This window comes from Sarcophilus harrisii, chromosome 6, assembly GCF_902635505.1.
Source record: "Sarcophilus harrisii chromosome 6, mSarHar1.11, whole genome shotgun sequence".
NCBI lineage: Eukaryota > Metazoa > Chordata > Mammalia > Dasyuromorphia > Dasyuridae > Sarcophilus > Sarcophilus harrisii.
In genome coordinates, this window is record NC_045431.1 from 104,802,316 (window position 1) to 104,823,107 (window position 20,792).

Below are 20,792 nucleotides of genomic sequence, written 5' to 3' on the forward strand. Positions count from 1 at the left end.
TGTAACAACAGCAGCATTATTCTAAGTGTTTTTAGTTTTGAGTTGCTTTTTTTTATTTTTTTAACAAGATTAAAAATCTGTTAAAGGAACGGTTTAGTAAGGCCCTTCAGGAAAATGTTACTCTGAAGTTCCAAGAGGTTATTACTAGGGTCCTTAAAGGCCATGCCAGCAGGAACACAACTTTTACAGATCTTCCAAGGTTATAAATATTTCAAGTGGAGTTCAGTGTTTTACAGTCTACCTGAGGAACCAGCTGAGGCAAGTTCCAGGAGGCTCTTGACCAAAAGTTGGTAAAGAATATCATAGCCATAGTAGCTAGCATTCTGTTTATTAAGGTATGCTGGGGATGGCAATCTATCTTAGTGAAGGCAGTATCATATCAATAAAAAGACCATCAATCTTTTGAAGTAGTAAAGAACTGTCAAATTTAAAAATTAGGTAATTATTTATACTCAAAAGGATGCTGATTCAAAAGCTCAAAAGATGTTTTATGTAAAAAGTTTAAAATGAAAAGTTTTTTTTTATAGTTTTCAGACCTTAAATTCTTAAAGCTAGGGTTCAGTTTTTTTAAAACTATATTTCAGTATACCTGAACAGTGAGAGTGATAAATAGTTTAAAAAGAGCTTAAATTCTGCTTCAGATACTTATTAGTTAAAACATACTGGTCACTTGATCATCTTCCTTGGTTTCTTCATCTATATAATAAAGATAATAATAGGACCTATTTCTCAGGGCTGTTCTGAGGATCAAATATTCTATTTGTAAAGTTTTTTACAAACCCTAAAGAGCTATATAAATGTTAGTTGAATTCTTTGTTATCATCATCATCATCATCATCATCACTATCATCATCATCATTTGGTTACTTTGTAATACTATGGATTCCATTTTATACCTGAATTGACAGGACTTTTAATCTAAGTCCAGTGATATATTGTGTATCTGTTTGTCTTCTGAGTCCTAGTATAACTAATTTTGCAAGCTCTTCAACAGAAAGTTGGTTATCAAGCAGTTGAGATTACAAGTAATAATGGAAAATGGATAATGTCATCTTTGGACTGATTTTCTATTAAATCCCTTTTATTTTTAAGCTCTTTTCATTATTAATGTGAAATGGTATGTCACTAATTTTATGCTGTTAGCATGAAAATTAGGTCTAAGTTGTTTTTTAAATGTTTCTAAAGATTTGCCTTCTCTCTTTAGTGTGTGGATAGAGAAGACCTGGATTCAAGTCCTATTGCTATCCTATAATAAATAGCTACATGATCTTTGGTAAGTCATAGAATCTCTCTGTTATAGGCAACTTTCAGCATTGCACCTGAAATCTAGAAACTATAGAAATGGTGTTGCAGGGTTTTAGTGGAAGGAATGGTTGGTTAGATCTCTGTACCAATGAAATCACAGACCTACTCCCCATTCTCATACTTAACAGAGAAGGAGAATCTTCAGAAGTATTAAAAAATAAAACCCAAACCTAATTTTCATGCTATCAGTATAAATTTAGTACCACAGAATTTCACATCATAATTAATGAAAAGAGTTTAAAAAAACCAAAAGTCCACAATTCAGTAGAGCAGAATGTAATAAGCATTAAGATGAAATGGTCCATTTTCCTTTATTGCTTTTCATAACTTTAATCTCCTTTCTAGATTCTGCATTTTTAAGTCCTTTTCATTTTCTATGTTCTCAAGGATTACAAGTCACAAAGTATTTAGTTCAGTCAAAAAAAAATACACAAAACCTCTATTTCCCCCCAATAGGAGCATTTGTTTTGATTCCAAGAGGATGATTATTTTCTCTCAGAAGCATTATTATTAATAATAACTTATAGAATGCTTTAAAATTTGCAAAGCAGTTTATCTATGTTAACTCATTTGATCTTCACCAAAGTGCTGTTATTTCCCCCATTTTACAAATAAGGAAACTGGAGTGGATAAGAGACTTACTCAGGTGAGTTTCAGGATTTGAACTCAGGTCTTCCAAGTCCAATAGCTGCTCTATGGATTATCCCTTTTCCACCACATTTTACAATTTGCATATACTCTAACTTTATTGAATTCAATTTATTGGTTTGCCTAAATAGGAATGATTATGTTAGGTATTCTTCATATAGTTACACATACATAGATATGTGACATTCAACATCTACATTATCTACAAAGTGAACATCTGCAAATAAATGAAGCTTCAGAGCATAACTCACTGGATCTCATCATAATTGCTCTCCAACTGGAGTACCTTGCCTCTCCAATACATCCATTTCATAGCTACCATATAATGTTATATATTTATATTACAATATTGTACTATAATAATTATAATATTCCTAAAACACAGAGAAACTGCTGTTGTTTTGTCATTCTTCAGTCATATCTGACTCTTCATGACACTTTTTGGGTTTTATTGACAAAGAAACTGAAGTGGTTTGATATTTCATTTTCCAACTCATTTTACGGATGAGGAAACTGAGGCAAACAGGGGTAAGGGACTTGCCCAGGGTCACTCAGATAGTAAGTATCTGAGGCCAGAGCTGAACTCAGAAAGATGTTTTCCTGACTGGAGGCTCTATGCACTATGGGACTATCTAGCAGCCCTCAGTAAGCTTGAATGACTCCCAATGCCTTCAATATAAAATTCTCTGATTTTTAAAGCACTCCATAGTGTGGATCCAGGCTCCTTTTCCAAAGTTTTGCACATTCCTCTTCTTAATCCAGTGTGTTTCAGTCAAACTGGTCCACTTTCTGTGGTTTTCTATTTCCTCTCTCATGCTTTGTATAGGCTTTTCCCCGGTCTGCTTAGCACTTTTCTTTCCTACTCATAACATCAGAAGTCTCATCAAGGATCTTCTTTCTAAGCTAATTTCATGTGCCACCTGCTACATGAGGCTTGTTCTGATCCCACCATTGCACCCCTTGTGCCTTCCTTCACTGAAATGACTTTAAATATATCATATAGTTAAGGCAACACAACTTGTTTTTTGTTGGTTTGTCCCTAACACCTATCACTACGGAATGTAACAGTTTGGCTGATAAATACATCTTGAATTAAATTTCATAGAATAGGAATTACTCCTATAAATGTTGAGCATTTTTAGCTACAGAACTTTCAAGAGGGGGATGGGTTAGATCTTTCCCCAACAATTGTCTTTCTATCAATAGTAAACAACAAGTAATGTCTCCCTATGGCACAAGTGATCTCCACATAATCCAAACCAGTTTTTCCCTTATGATATAACTGATACATAGAGGGATTGAAAGTTGGCAAGGCACTTTATGTACATGACCTCATTTGAGCTCCACAGCAATCTTGTGGAACTAGTACTACAAATGTTATCTTCATGTTATTAATGGGGCATCTTTAGATTTTAACTGTTTAAACAGTTTGCTGATATCAAGGTCAATGATGTCCTAGAAAATGAGCATGGGCTGGTATCAGGAAGACCTTGGGTTCAAATACTCTCTAACTTATGATCCTGGGCTTTTGACCTCTGTATGGTACTTATGGTACTTAACCTCTGCCTGTCTCAGTTTCCTCAACTGTGAAATGAGGATAATAATAGCACTTATCTTCCAGGGTTGTGATGAGGATCAAATAAGAAAATATTTGTAAAGCACCTAGCACAGTTCCAGGAACACAGTAAGTGCCTGATAAGTATTTATTTTCTTCTTCCTTTTCTTTCCTTCTTTCCTTCTTCCCTTCCTTTCTTTACTTATTCCTTTCTTCTCTCCCCTCTTTTCTTCTTTCCTTCCTTCTTTTCTTCATTTCCTCCCTTTCTCCCCTTCCTTTCCTCACTTATTTCCTTCCTCCCTCCCTTATTTTTCTCACATTCCTTCCTTCCCTTCTTTTCTTTCTTCCTCCCTTCCCTTCTCTTTCGCCTTCCCTCTCTCATTCCTTCTTTCCTTTGTTCCTTCATTCCTTCCATCTATCCTCCCTTCCTTCCTTCTTTACCTTCTTTGTCATACAGCTACTCACTTTCATAGGTGATATATAAGCCCAAATCTTCTTGCCTCCAAGTTCAGGATTCTGTGTTCTTAGTCTACCTGGCCTCCATCAGAGAACCAAAAACTACATGACCCGAATGAATGTTTAGATATCATATATTGTTGACAAGAAGTCTGTATGGAAGTTTTTGTGTCTGGCAAATTATCAGTATGATTTCCAGGTCTCCAGACTTGAGCACACCCTTCCCTCAGCACGCTGAGTAACCAACTACTCAGTCCCTGTTGGTTAAGATCCTTAATTGCATTCCATACTCTCTCTACGTCACTGACCATTACTCATTAATCTTCCAGCCCAACCCAGCTGTCTAAACCAACCTATTAACTGGGATACTAAAGGACTCTGCTATGTACCAGGATTAATTAAGATAGACTCTGGCAGAATTGAAGACAACCATAGATATCCATGACAATCAGATGAAGAGGGAAAAAATTGAGGTTAAATGAGAAAAGATGGGGGAGGGAGAGAAGAAGGGCAACACTGAACATGGGCACAAACTTAAAATCTCTAAAGAGCTCTTTTCAATTCATATTATCAAGAATACCCTAGCAGAGGGAGAGTAGACTGCCACGTACAAATTGTGATTTAAGAGATACATCAAGATCCCTTGGCTCTGTATTATAGAGTCTATAATCTTTCCTTTTATGGAATATTCCTTTCAGTCTTCACAGACTGAAATTACTGTCATCATAGGTACTGTTTTGCTTTATGGGGAATTAGGGAGTATGAAGGAAAAACATGAGTACATAAAGAAAGCTATTGCCATATTGTATGTAAGAGAGAAGGTATAGTCAAGGACAGGTTTGGAGACCAGAGATAACTGCCCAGCTTTCTCCTATTATTTCACTCTCAGATTTATCCATTAAATCAGGGAGCTGTCACCAGTTGTAAGCAAGAACCTGATCCTAAGGAAATAAGACACAGTATTGCTGAATTTCACTAGAGTGTGGCAAGGAGGGAGATTGATTAGAGGAGGCAATCACGGGGTTTTAAGTACCAAGATCTCCATAGAAGCCGAGATATTGTGAATAAAGATATCATGTGAGGTGGAATTGAGGGCTCCCAAAATAGGAAACAGAGGACAATGACAAACCTGGACTACTTTGCAGTTTTATTGGGATCTGCTTTGTGACTCATAATTAATGGAGCACTAGCATTTATCAGATCACACACACACACACACAAAACCACCTTAAAAGGAAACAACACAATAGAGAAGTGAATGCCAAATTTCAAATAATGTGCATTATTTGTGAAAGCTCATTCCCCAGATGCTTTTCAAACACTGAATCTTTGGGATGGAAGAAGAGGACTTTATTATTCAAGAGCTCTCATGGTGATAGAGGTTTCGCTTTGGAGGCAGAACAACCTGAGTTGAGTGCCATATTCTTTGTCACGTACCAGTTCTATGACTGGTATCACGAAGCACTCTCATTGCTCCAGGCAATTGTCAACACTATAAGCTTCAGAAACATGAAGATCTGCATTTCAAGAGGGGACTCATCCTGAATTCTTTATGCTGAACAAATCAGGGCCCAGTTTTATATATATATTCACATTATCCACTATCATTATAATGATGTCGATATGAAAAGATATATATTGGTAAGGGAGAAAAATGCTTTATCATTAAGGAATTGTTACAAACATAAGCAGACAAAAACATCCATTGACTTAGAGGTAGAAAATATAATGTAGTCTTAACTCTCTAATTTTGCAGATGAGAGATTGATTAATTATTAATCATTCATCTAGGTCATACATCTAGTCATGGGAAAGGCAGAATTTTAACCCAGGACCTCTCTGCTTTCTCTCCTATACCATATGTATACACACAGAAGCACATACACACAGACCCACATAATTAAATTGGTGTTTATCTAATATCTTCTTTACTAAAGTCATTATGATATTTTTGCACTGTACCACATGTGTATGTATATATAAATATATAATATATATATATATATATATGTATACACACACACACACACACACACACACACACACATACTTATGTACATATAAAGTTACACATAAAAATATATGAGAGGGCAATTAAGAGTCCAGAGGATAAAGTGGTGGGTCTGGAGTCAGTCAGACTCCTTTTCCCAAGTTCAAATCTGACCTCAGGCTCTTATTAGTTGTACAACCCTGTGTAAGTGATTCAACCCCTTTTGTCTCAGTTTTCTCATTTGTAAAATGGGCTAGAGAAGGAAATGGCAAACCTCTCCAGTATCTTTGTCAAGAAAACCCATGAAGAGTCAGATATGATTGAAATGACTGAACAATAACAAAACATTTATATGTGTGTCTGTGTGTGTATATATGTATTATCTATCTATATGTATATATACATATATAGATATAGATATATAGACATGCATATGAGTAGTATCTTCAGTAAATTTACTCTGTGGTTTGAAGGTAATTTGGAGTTCATAGATTCTCAAGGACAGTGGAACATATGATCTGGCAGTGTCTAATCATTTGGAGTCTAGTTTAACCAAACATGAAAAATTATCACCATCACCAAAAGATTAAGGAATGGTAGGTGATTGATTAGTTTTGATCATAGCAACTAATGAAGGTTACTTTAATAAAGTATTGGAATTTATATTGCTCAAGAAAGTATCTATCTTGACAAAATCCAAGATTAGTGAAGTATTTATAATATATATTACACAGATATATTTTTCATACATACACACATATATGTATTTATATATGTAGAATATATAGACGTGTAGATATATGCAGATATACATATATGTGAATAAATATTTGTAAGTGTACATAAGTGATATTTACATATCTTTGAATTATATAGATATAAATATATTGAGACAGAAATAATCTTTTATATGTTGGTAATACTGCAATATGGCAATAATATCAATGCCATATTGTCACATTATACCATATATGAAATATGACATTCTTTATAATCCCATGTACATATGTATATATACATACATATGCACACACACCCATCTATGACTAAATGACTCCTCAGTAAAGAAACAATTGTGAATAGCTTAGCTTCCTCATTCTTATTTGTAAATGCTTATCTTGATATTTGACTACAGGTAAAAAACACCAAATAATTCCCATGCTTCAGCATATTTATTACACTAGGCTTTATTTATACCTAAGATCTTTGTCAAAATATAATGTAGTTTTGGGAATAAGCCCCACATTTATAGTACCCAAATTTCTCTGTGCTATTACTTCTGCAACTAGAATACATTTTCATTGACTTCCAGATGCATCTATCAGCAGGCAATGTAATAGACCAGAACACATTTCTGATTAATTGAATCTTTTAACTTTAAAGCTAAAAGAGAACTTACAGACCATCTGGACCACTGCTTCTGAAACTTTTTTCCTTGCAGCACAATTTTTTTTTTTGGTAGGATGAGTTACAAACATTGACAGTTTTTAATTGTTAATGCTAGAGGAGATTTGGAAGATTTTTGATGTACTCCTTCCCCTTGGGAAAGATAATGATTTTGTGGAGCTCTCTGAAGAATTCAGGGTCTGATATGTTTAAGGTTAGGGTTATATGTAATAGAAAAGATTTATTGATTTTGCGAGTGCAATTCTTTCTATACTGTATGTGCTGGGTAAAAGTTTTATTAATCAAACATCATTTATAATTTTTTAAAGTTCCAAAAATATGATATGGAAATTTCCCAGCATACCTTTTGAAATTTGCGGCACATTAATGTACTGTGTCATATCCTTTGAGAACCATTGCTAATAAGTTTAACCCTTTGTTTTATAGATGAGGAAATTCAGTCCTGAAGGAAGTTAATGACTTTCCAAAGAAGGCAAGAGGAACTGTTTGGTTCCAAGGCTATGAATGATCTTTCCTTTGGGGTCAGATAGATAAAAATCTTGTCTCCTTTTAAAGACCTAAAAAGGAAATAAATGGGATTTCTGATGTCAAGATAAAGAAATGAGGAAGTAAACCTCTGAGACTCTCCCAAATTCCCCTCCAAATAAACAGAAAACTGCCTCAGAATTGACTTAGGAGTGTGGAAGCAGCTTAGAACTGGGCAGGAAAACTTTCACTGGTATAGGAGGAGATAGAGTCCAAGAGCGGCTTGGTCCCAGCTGCCTCTCAGCAGAGGCCCCAGGGATCCCAACACCAGCACAGACCATCAGCCAGGCCTTGACTCCAATACTGACCAATAGTGTAGCCCCACCTTGGGACTGGCCAATAAGGAGATTCTGTCCCTGGGGTCTGCTTGCAGAGAGAATCCTATTTCCACAAAAAACAGTGACACCCCCATCCCAGGGGCAGACCACAACAAGGTCCTTCACTGTTCCTTCAGGTCTACACTGAAAGCCACAGCAACCCTAGAGCAGGTCAGCAGTAAACCCCATGCCCAGGGGAGGCCAAAAGGGAGCTCTTACCCCACCAGTGCAAGACAGAAGGGAAGCCTGCCAGAGAAAGTAAACAGCTAAGCCCTGAAGCCCAGTGAAAGCCAGCAGTAAGATCCTGAGCCCCAGAAAAAACAGCTTGGGACAGTATAGGATCAGAGATCAACTCTTCAAAAAAAAAAAAAAACTCACAAAAAAGGCAAGAAAAAAGAGCAATAATTTTTTTTTTTTAAAAGGGCTTGACTATAGAAAGTTACTATTGTGATAGGAAAGATAGAGACATAAAATTAGAAGAGGACAACATTGTCAAAATGGTTACATGTGAAGCCTCAAAGATAAATCTAATCTGGTCTCAGGCCCAAAAGAATTCTTGGAAAAACATTTAAAAATGATTTTTAAAAAATAACTCCCTAAAAAAATAGTCGAAAAGAAATTTCAAAAACTCACTGAATAATTCTTTAAAAATTAGAAAGCAACAAATAGAACCTAATGAATCTATGATATATGAAGATAACAAAATCCAAAAAGTTGAAAAAAAAAGTGTAATTTCTCATTGGAAAAACAATTGACCTAGGAAATAGATCCAGGAGAGATAATATAAGAATGACTGGGAAAAAAAAAAAGAATGACTGGACTACCTGAAAGCCAAGATCCCCCCCACCAAAAACATCTAGATAACATCTTTTAAGAAACTATCAAAGAAAACTGCCATGATGTTAGAACAGAGGGCAAAATAGAAATTGAAAGAAACCAATGATCAATGCCTGAAAGAGATCCCAAAATAAAAACTCCCAGGAACATCACGTCAAATTTCTAATCTCACAAATCAAGCAGAAAGTATTGCAAGCAATCAAAAAGAAACAATTTAAGTCTCATGGAGTACCAGTTAGGATTACACAGATTTTGACAGCTTCCAAATTAAAGAACTAAAAGCCTTGGACTATAATATACTAGAAGGCAAAGGAGTTAGGACTACAACCAACAATCACATATGCAACAAAATCGAATCTAATCTTTTGGGAGAGAAAACAAAATAGAGGATTTTCAATTATTCTAATTAAAAGCCCCAAGCAGAATTAAAACAAAACAAAACAAAACAAAACAAAACAAAAAAAAAGACCTCCAAATACAAAACTCAAGGGAAGCATAAGAAAGGGGAAAAAAAGGAAAAAGAAATAGAAAATAAAAGAAATTCAGTAAGATTAAACTGTTTATATTATATATGGGAAGATAATCTTAAGAACTTTATTACTCTAAGAGCAATTAGAAGGAATATATGTAGACAGAGGGTGTGAATATAAGCAAACTTTTATGGGATGATATCACAAAAAACAAATAAAGGGGTGAAGAAAATTGCACTCAAAGGAGGAGGGAAGATTGGGGTAAATTATCCCACATAAAAGAAAAAAGTTATTATAATGGAGAGGAAAATAATGAAATAGGGGGCGGAAAGTTGGTAGTTAAAACTAAAATTTTACTCTCATTAAAATAGGCTCAAAGAGAATAATATATACACTCAGTTGGATATAGAAATCTATCTTACCCTATAATGAAGCAAAAAGGGATGGGATAATAGAAGGGGGAGGGGGACTGATAAAAGGGAGGGTAAATTGGGCAAGGCAGTGATCATAAGTAAAACTCTTGTGAGCAGGGGAAAAGGGAGGGGGGGTAAAAGAAAGAGAGACAAAAACAAGAGGGAAATAACATGGAGGGAAACACAGTTAGCATAGCTATAAATTTGAATGGAATGAATTCACCCACAAAATGAAATAGATAGTAGAATACCTTAAAAAAATACACAATAATATGTTGTTTGCAAGGAACACTTGAAGCAGAGAGATACACACAGGGTAAAGGTAAGGGGCTAGGGCAAATCATATGCTTCAGCTGAAACAAAGAAAACAGGGGCAGCAATCGAGAGCTCAGACAAAGCAAAAGCCAAAAAAAAAAAAAAAAAAAGTAGAATTAAGAGAAATAAAAGAGGAAACTATATCTTGCTGAAAGATGCCATAGACAATGAAACCATATCGATACTAAACATATATGCACCAAATAGTATGGCATTCACATTTTTGAAGTTGAATGTATTATAGGAGTTAATAGGCAACAGGACTATACTAATGGGGGACCTCAACTTTCACTTCTCAGAACTGAATAAAGTTAACCAAAAAAATAAACAAGAAAGTTAAGGAAGTAAACAAAATTCTGCAAAAGTTAGATATGATAAATCTCTGGAGAAAACTGAATGGGACAAGAAAGAAATATACCTTTTCTTAACAATACATGGCACCTTCACAAAATCTGACCATATTGGGGCATAAAAACTTCACAATCCAATTCAGAAAGGCAAAAATATTAAATGTATCCTTTTCAGATAATGATGCCATAAAAGTTACATGTTGTAAAGGGCCATGGATAAATAGACAAAAAAATTAATCAGAAACTAAATAATCTAATTCTAAAAAATGAATGGATCAAACAACAAATCATAGAAATGTTGATTAATTTCATCCAAGAAAATGCTACTAAATGAGACAACAAAACAAACATTATTACTTAGGGGAAATTTATATCTCTAAATACTTACATGAATAAAATAGGAAAAGTCAATGAATTGGTCTTACAATTTAAAAAGTTAAAAAAGGAACAAATTAATAATCTTCAATTAAACATCAAATTAGAAATTTTGAAAATCAAAGGAGAGATTAATAAAATTGAAACTTAAAAAAACCAGTAAGCAAAACAAAAAGCTAGTTTTATGAAAGAAAAGAAAGAAAACCAAATTACCAGTCCCAAAAATGAAAAGGTTAACTACACCACCAATGAAGAGGAAATTAAAGCAATAATTAGGGGTTATTTTGCCCAAATGTATGCCAATAAATCAGACAATCTAATTGAAATGAATGAATATTTACTGAAGTATAAAATGCCCAGAGGAAATAAAGTACTTAACCCCATTTCAAAAAAAAAAAAAAATTGAACAAGCCATCAATGAACCTCCTAAAAAAATCTCCAGGGCTAGATGGATTTACAAATGAATTTTACCAAACATTTAAAGAACAATTAATTCTATTCTACTCTATTCTATTTATTCATTTTTGCTGAGGCAATTGGGGCTAAGTGACTTGCCCAAGATCACACAGCTAGGAAGTATTAAGTGTCTTAGGCCAGATTTGAACTTGGGTCCTCCTGACTTCAGGGCTGGTGCTCTAGACACCGAAACATTTAGTTGCTCCAAAAACAATTAATTCTAATACTGTATATGCTAGGTGGAAAAACAGATGAAGAAGGAGTCCGATCAAATTCCCTTTATGACATAAATATGGTGCTGATATCTAAACTAAGAAGAGCCAAAACAGAGGCAGAAAAATATAGACCAATTTTCCTAATTGATATTGATGCAAAAATATTTTAAATAAAATATTAGCAAAGAGATTTCAGCAATTTATCACCAGGCTAATACATATGATGAGATAGGATTTATATCAGGAATGCAGGGCTGGTTTATTATCAGAAAAACTATCAGCATAACAGACCACATCATTAACAAAGCCAATAGAAATCATATGACTTTGGCTGATTTTGCTACAACTCATAGTAGATGTTTAAGTTTCCACCTTATAGGAGTTCTAATGATCTGAGAAGAAAAATCCAACACAAATACTAGACATAAAATAAGTAAATTGAAATAGTATTAAGGGAGTCATCTAAATTATTAAAGTGCCAGCTTTACTTTTACCACTCAACAAAATCAAAGAAAATGATGAAAAAAATTAAGTGCAAATAGTATTTGGGAGCCTGAAATTTCTAGGTTGTCTAGAATAATCTATTCAAATTTTAATTTCACATTAACAAATGTAGCTGTGTAAAATCACATATCTGGAACTAAAAAGAACACAAAAAAGACCAGAGTTCATCCCCCTTGTTTTCAAATATGAAGAAACTGAATCTAGTAAGCCTAAGTGATTTCCAAAGTAAATAGTAGATAGCATCAGTGCAGTATTTGATCTCAGACATTCTTGCTCCAGAGTCAACACCTTCTCCTATATCACATTGCCTCCATACAACTGAAATATATAAAATCAGTTGGAATTGACTGAGTAATTTCTACCACAAGTTCATAATTGCTATGGAATTGATCAAGTAGAAATCCATCCACTAAATGGTAACCCAGTGATTCCCAATTTGTAAACAGATAGGAAAGGAAAAAAGATGGTTTATAATTCATGAATCAAGCAAGCATTGTGCTATTGATCTTTATTTAGCTTCAACAAAATATGCACCATGACTCAAATGTAATAAATCAGCTTCTGTAGACTGACTAATATCTTGCAAACACATATGTATGAGGGTAGATAAAAAGGAAACTTTCAAATTAAGACATTTCCTTACCAATGCACATGTACACTGGTTCTGCAACACAGAGTCTTAGAGAATTGTTTACTACAACAAGAGATTACATCTTTTGCCCAAGGTTATACAGTCAGTATATATGAGAAGTACTTGAACCTTGCTCTTTCTGACTCCCCAACTCACTATCTGACTTTCACTGCCTGTTTTTTTGGGGTGTGTCTATAGATGAAGATTAATTATGAAGCATAAATTCATTTAAAAATGCTACTGGAGCTATAGAGGTTTTCTCCTTAGAATTCTGTTTTTTTTTTTTTAATTCAATAGATATTGATTTTATAGCTGTCATCATGTGGGAAATCTGCAAATATTTTTACTATAGAAAAAATTATCATACCAGCAAAATTTTGTGCTACATTAGTGGTTTCCAAAATAGAGTTTGTGGAACTAAGGCTTACCTCTCGCTATTGGCCTCCCATGTAGCTGCTTTCTTAGCCATGTGGAAGCCTTAAACCCATCCAACCCCAGGCATCCACAACCATGATGGCAAAATCTGATTTCACTACATCTTTCCTCTATGTTCTCTATTTTCTGTTTATACATGCATAACTCCAATTCAGACCCTCATCACTTCCTATCTTTTGTCATTTTTGATGATTAATGAAATAAGTCTTGTAATTGTCCTTCCTGTTTCTCATCTTGGGGCAGCTAATGTTGCTTAGTGGATAAAGTACCATGAGGCAAGGAAAATTCATCTTCATGAGTCCAAATCTGAGCTCAGACACCTACTAGCTGTGTGACCCTGGACAAGTCACTTGTTTGCCTCAGTTTCCTCATCTTAAGGAAATGGCATATTACTCCATTATCTCTGCCAAGAAAATCCCAAATGGGGCCACAGAATCAGACACTACTGAACAACATAAATAATCCCTAAATCTGCCCCCAATCCTATCTTCTAAAAATTGCCAAAATGATTTTTGTACCACACCAACCCTACTCCATACTTCCAGTGTCTCTGTTAATACTAGGATCAATTTCATCATTATCTCATCCTACATTTCTGCCCTGCATTACAAATATAATTTTAAAATAGGTAAACATACGTATGTTTGTGGTTTGTGTTCAAATATTTTTTGTTGACAAGGAAGGGCATGCAGTAACCACTTCTGACTCTAAAGAACTTATTATTAAATTTTCAGAGGAATATAGGTAAAATTTACAAATCCAGGCTTTGTTTTATTGTTGATTTCTGAATGTAAAATGATGAAGCAAATGTTTAAAATGCAGAATAAACTTTAAAGTATGTCATGTGCATTTTTTTCTTTTCTGTTTCCCCCCAGAGATCTGGTTGTTAAAACATTTGCCAGCTGTGTTATGCAACCAAAAAAGTTTATTCTGAACAATCCTATAGCTAGGATTAAGGATCGAGTTTAACACCATCTGTCAACTCTTAACTTTACACAGAAATCTTGATGGTCTGTCAACCCACTGATCATTTCATCAAGATTTCTGTTTTAATGTTTTCCCCATAATTTTACACATAAAACTAAGGCTACTACTCCTAATAGCCCTTGAAATGAATATGTAGTAAGGGCTTTTCAACTGGAATCCATAAATGGATTTCAGGAGGTCTTGTGAACTTGATGTGGGAAAAAAAAATTACACCTTTATTCTTACTAACCTCTGACAAAAAATTAACATTTTCTTCAAATATGAATGTAGGCAAAACATTCTTCTGAGGAGGAAGCTACAGATTTCCATAGACTGTTAAAGGATTACTGACATGGGCAAGGTCAAGAATTCCTGCCCTTGATAAAACTGCATTTCAAGTGTTTATAAGCAGAGATGGGAACACAAAGCTCAAATTACAAAAACAAGTACAGTCTAAAACAAGGATATAATGCAAATACATCAATGCACAAGAACATTAGGAAAATACAAATGCAAATTTTTGTTCTTTTTCAGACAGATGGCTCTTTTTTGGAAATGCAAGTAAAAGCATGCATGTGGCTAACTTTTGGGAAAAATACACTATTATACTATCTGGGAAGAAAAAAATGTATTTATATCTTTTATGGCATTTCTTACCTGCCAGAGATGACATGTTGATAATGACTCCTCCATCACCTCCATTTTGTTTGCTCATATAGTCTAGTCCAAGATATGTTCCACTAATCACAGAGACCTGATAGAGAGAAAGGAAAAAGAAGAAATTAATGTACAGGCAGATTTTGCCAGTTGTTGTTGTTTAGACAGGACTAGTAAAGTAGGTAATATACTTTCATATTTCAAGAGGTCTTTGAACATTCCTTGAAACAGAAGAAAAGCAATCATTTTTGAACCTGAACTTTAAGTATGACAAATAATTACAGTACTTACCATGATAATGTAAATCTTAGGATTTTCCGAAAAAGCCTGCTGATGTCATTCACATGTTATTAATTTGTTAAAATGAAAATTATTTGTAAAGTATTTTGCAAGCCCTAACATACCATATAAATGCTGCCCATTTATTATGATCATTCAGTTCACTTATTTTTGCAAAAGAGGAAACTTAGACTTAGTTAAATGACTTGGCTATGTCACATGGTATGGCAGACCTAAGATTTGAACTCAGGACCTTTGATTCCAAATTGCTGTATGAAATATCACTTAAAATACTTTTTTCCCCCTGAAAATACTATTGCATTTTACCTAATCTTGCCAGGGAGATCAGTTATGTAATGGACTTTAAATCATGCTTAGTTTGAGAATCAAAAAATATCAAGTGGCCTTATATGTTTTTGCTTTTTTTTTTTTTTTTTTCCTGAAGCAATTGGGATTAAGTGATTTGCCCAGGGTCACATAGCTAGGAAATGTTAAGTGTCTGAGAACAGATTTGAACTCAGGTCCTCCTGACTTCAGGAGTGGTGCTCTATCCACTGAACCAACTAAATGCCCCCCTTATTTGGTTTTTCCCCCCTAAATTTTATTGCTGCCTCTCGATTATCTGCAACCATAATGCCATATAATTATATACCTATCTCCTGAGTATTTCTTGGGTTCCATTATTCTTGTATTCCTTATCTATGGATCAGGAACTGTCCATTCATTCATTTGCTCATTTTCAGGTAATCGCTATACTCTTTTTGACCTATGGCTAGAATTTAATATTTCACCAAAATCAATAAACAACTTGTGAAATCAAATTTATGCCTTAAATATATTCATTTTCCCCTTCTGTTTGGGGCATTTTCATACCTGTGACTTAGTTTTGGGGAGACCAAAATATATTTAAGAATTCATTGTTCCTGACTTTCAAAGACTGAATTAAGAAGAAAATTATCTTTAATGAGTCTGAGGAGGTGAGGATTTGCTTTCCTATCTGACATGGCTCTTGTTTAAAAAACCTTTTGGGGATTCCCAAACAAGCACTCAGAGAGGCTTATCTTACACAGTAGTAGTTTTGTAACACAAAATTAAATTGCTGTCCTATTCGTTTGAGCAATAAATCAATTTGACATTAAGCTGACTGTAGGGTAAATGAGCAAACCCTGAGGGCCTTTCCATCTCCCCACTACCCCAAGCCAAAACATACAACTTAATTGTTTATATAAGAGTAAAGAAAAAAAAAAAAAGAAGGAAGGATAGAATTACCAAAGTCTGTTATATTCTGCTGGTTTCTGCCCAAGCCTCCTACATGCCTGAACAACATCTAGGTAATATGTATTAGCACTTTGCCTCTTACCTATAACTGTTTTTATGGATTTATAACTTGGTTGAGAGATAACTTCAATATTTTCAATATACATGGGTACACACGTATATATTCAGAATATGTCAAAGGTGGTACTTGAATCCAGGTTTTTCAGGCTTCAGGAACAAGTCTCTCCATCCATGATTTCATGCTGTCTTTGCCCCTCAACAATCATTTTGTTGTTGTTCAAACAGGAGTTATATCTGACTCTTCTTGACCCCATTTGGAGTTTTCTTGAAAAAGTACTGCAGTGGTTTGCCATTTCCTTCTCCAGCTCATTCTGCAAATGAGAAACCTGAAGCAAGGAAAGTTCAGTGACTTGCCCAGGGTCACACAGCTAAGTAAATGTATGAGGCTGAATTTGAATTCAGGTCTTCCTGAGTCCAGGCTTGGCACTCTATTGTGCCACCTACCTCCCTAAACAATCATTAGCAGACTTCCAAGTGTCTTTAAAACGAACATTTGCTATGGTTTGACTAACTGGAACCCTTTCTAGAAATTGAATAGAATTCTGGTCATGGAATTAGAGAAACCTGGATTCAAATGTGACTATGTGACTATGACTAAATCACTTAACCTCTTCAAGTTTCAGTTTTTCATCATCTAGCTCTATTATTTTGTTGTCATGGAGACTACTTTGGACATGAATAAGTTTTAGAAGTCATATATGCACAGCATTAAAATTTGATTTAGGATAGTTCCTAATAAGCAATTTTTTTCCTCTTTAAGTAAAATATTATAAGTATCATTAGGTATTATAACCTCTCCATTTCTCTCACTGTTCTGCACATGGTAAACAATTATTCCAAAAGTGCCCTAAGGTAAATGAATGCTCTCAATATAATTCCTAACATTTTTGTCTTAGAAGAAATCTCAGATGCCATTCTCTCCAACATATTGCCTGAAGTATTTCCCTCCAGCATTCTAATATGTGACTTTTCAATCTCTACTTGAAGATATCTCCACATTGTTGTCTTGAGACTTTCTATTCCATTTTTTGGGTATAGTTCTAAAGGTTAAAAATTTTTTTTTTTCTTAGTGTTCATAAAAATGTTCCATGGGGGAACAGCCAGTATTTAAGTCCAGAATTTTATAAAAATACAAAGAACTTTTTTCTCTGAGCTAAAATCATCTCCCTTCTAAAAAAAATCCCAGCTGTCTCCATTCAAATTGTTTTCCACTTAACTTAAATGTTTAACAAAAGACTGGAGGTGTTTAACCTACATTTAGTAACATTTTCTCTATCCATTTCCTAAGTCTGGACAATCAATAAAATAACAAATGGAGCCTCTGATATATAGAACTGATTTCCAAGAGGCATAAAAATTCACACTGAAAATTTCAGAATTACTCTCCTGAGGTTATACAACCAGACTCCAACATAGTCCTGCCTCTTTTTTTCCTATCTATATCCACTGCTATAATCTCCCAATTTACCATTTCCCTTTTTTAATATAAACACGATACATAGGTATTTTCTTTTACATTGTCCAAACCTTATTTCTCAACTTTCTTGGCTTATCTTCTCAGTTGTTGAAAATATTGCTTTTATTCAGATATGTATTACCCTTTGCTTCGTTTCCCCCTTCCTGGCTTCCCATTTCAACTTCTCATTAGAATTTATAACATCACTCTATATCTTGCACTTTTTGCCTGGAGCTGCCTATAATTTAGTGGGTCTTCTTGATCTCACAAAGGCTCAGGATAGTTTCAGGAACTGTGTACACACTAAATGATAATGTATCTTCATGCAAGGTATCTATCCTTTCTAGGACACATTTGGGAGAGTTTATGTAGCTTCCCTGTAGCATGGTGCAATGGAGGAAACAAAAAGAGAAAAATGCAGTGGGAGTCAAAGATATTTGGGTTTCAGTATTGATTCAACCACTCAATAGCTGATATCATCAGACAAGATTGTTTTCTCATCTGTGTAATGGGGACACCCACCTGTCTCACAGAGTTGTGAGAAAAGTCCTCAGTGGAATTGTAAAGTACATTATCAACGAACTATTTATCAATTCATTTTCTTGACTTGTCCTACTTACTCCATTACCTGCTTGGGCTGGTTCTCCATTCCTCTGGTAATTACATCAATCTGTCTCTCTAATTAGTTATCTCAGACTGACTCTATTGATTAGCTCTAATAACATTTCTTTCCTTATAAGTCCTTAATAGCAAAAATTTCATTTTTGCACTTTAAATTTAGTGAGGCAGATAGGAAAGATCCGTTGATGCTGCTCAGATTTTCATACAGGGGTAGAACTGATTTTGGCTTTGGCTTATTTACATGCAAACAGGTCAAAACAGAATACAAAGGGTTTTCTTGGGAAAATATAATATTTTTGTTGTAAATTGTAAAATATATTGTATATGTTGTATATTGTAAAATATAAAAATTTTACATTTTTTCTCCCAGATCATTTAACACATCAGGAAATGAGGCAAACATGGTTAAGTGACTTACTCAGAATCACCCAGCTTGTGTCTCAGGCCAGATTTGAACTTCAAGTTGTTGGGCTAGAGTAGATGCCTTTTATATCTTTTTTTTTGGGGGGGGGATGAAAAATAAATATTTCTCAAGATTATTTCAGACACAGAGTAACAGAGTTACTAGATTAAATCTAGATTCAAACTCTTACAAATCATTTAACCTCTTAGTGTTCTAAACTAAAAGTATCCAACTAAAGAATGCCTAACAAAATATACAACAACAACAAAAAAATGCTTAACAAATATACAACATAATGTTAATTTATTTTTCTCAAATCAAATATGCCCTCATGGATTCATTTCTATTTGAGTTTGGTAGAAATGCTTGGTTAAGCATTTCTCTAAGATTTTAAGTGGTTGTGATGTTAACTTGCATTGGTAGAAATTTTCTCACACTGAATTCCCTAAGCTAATAAAATCACAAATCCAGTCCTTTTCTTCTCTCCTTCTCATGATCATTTTGTCAATATAAAAATTAAGTCCAGATGCCAACATCTGCCTGATAGTTATCTTATAACTAAGTAACTAAGGGGAGGGCCCACTCTAATCAACTCATATTTATGAATATATTCACAACTGAATATATTCAACTCATATTATGAGTTCTGATTACTTTGGCTACACTTCTTTCTAATATGCATATTACAATTCACTGATTAGTTTCTGACCCATTTCATTTAATCGAATTCTCAGAATCATTTTAGTTCCTAGTTCATGTTTGATTGATTTAAAGTATAATTTACTTAGAATTATTGAACAATAATAGTATCACAGCTGAGATTTTGATGCTATCTAGTTTAATCTCCTAATTTCAAAGATAAGGAGATATGGGCCCAGAGAAGTTAAATGCCCTGCCACAAAGTCATATAGGTACTATCAGAGGGAGAATTTGAATCCAGGTCCTCTGATTGAAAAGCCAGTCTTTTCATTGTGCCTTCCTACTTCCGCGACTAAGAGAGCATCATGGTATAACCACAAAAAGGTGAACCTCATAGAAGTTCTAAACTCTGTAAGGTTTGGTACACTGGCTGCTTTGGAGAAGGGACCTCTGATTTGTCCTTTTCTTCATGAAGTTGACTTGAGACACTGGTTTATCCCCAAAAGAATTTAAAGGAGAGCCTTTGGATTTTAAAGAATCATTGGGAATTATGTTTAATTCTCTCCTCAAGGAGCCCTCCTCAGGGCTCCTGAGTCCCTATTTCTATATTTGTAAAATGGGTATTAGGGGAAGGGAATTAGGTGACTTTTGGGGTTCCCAGAAAAAAACATGAAGCAATTAAATGACCGTGAATAAAGCATTACATTTGGATTTAAGAGGACCTGAGTTTAAATGCTACCTCAGACATTTATGAGCTCTGGGACACTGGGCAAGTTACCAAACTTCTTAACCTCAATTCTCTCAATTGTAAAACTGGAATATTAATACCTACCTCAAATGAGGATATATATATATATATATATATATATATATATATATACATATATATATATATATATATATATATATATATATATATATATATAAGAGAAAAAATATATAAGCCTTTGCAAGTCTTGAAGCACTATATGCTAGTTAGTATAGTTTTATTATTGTTGTTATTATCATCATCATTATCATTATTCCCTCTGGCTCTAAACTTTGTAACACTATAAAACTATTTAGGTATCTTCTATTGCAGTTAACGGTGAAGAGATTCTGGTAAAAGGACAGATGTTTGGTCTTAGCATAAATCAAGTAAAATCTACTCTGAACTGCAGGAAGTAGAAGATGGTGGAATAAGAAAAAGCTACTCAAGGTGTGGCAGAGATAAGAGGCAAGATTTTCTT

The 20,792-nt window shown here is 34.3% G+C and overlaps 1 protein-coding gene across 1 annotated transcript in view; it reads right to left on the reverse strand.

Moving 5' to 3' along the window:
- The window catches only part of HPGD (15-hydroxyprostaglandin dehydrogenase), a 48,336-nt gene that overhangs the window by 12,927 nt on the left and 14,617 nt on the right, over positions 1-20,792 (reverse strand). Inside the window, exon 4 of the mRNA XM_003773061.4 lies at positions 14,828-14,924. Within this exon, the coding sequence (XP_003773109.1) occupies positions 14,828-14,924 (97 nt within the window). The remainder of the gene's footprint in view (positions 1-14,827; positions 14,925-20,792) is intronic.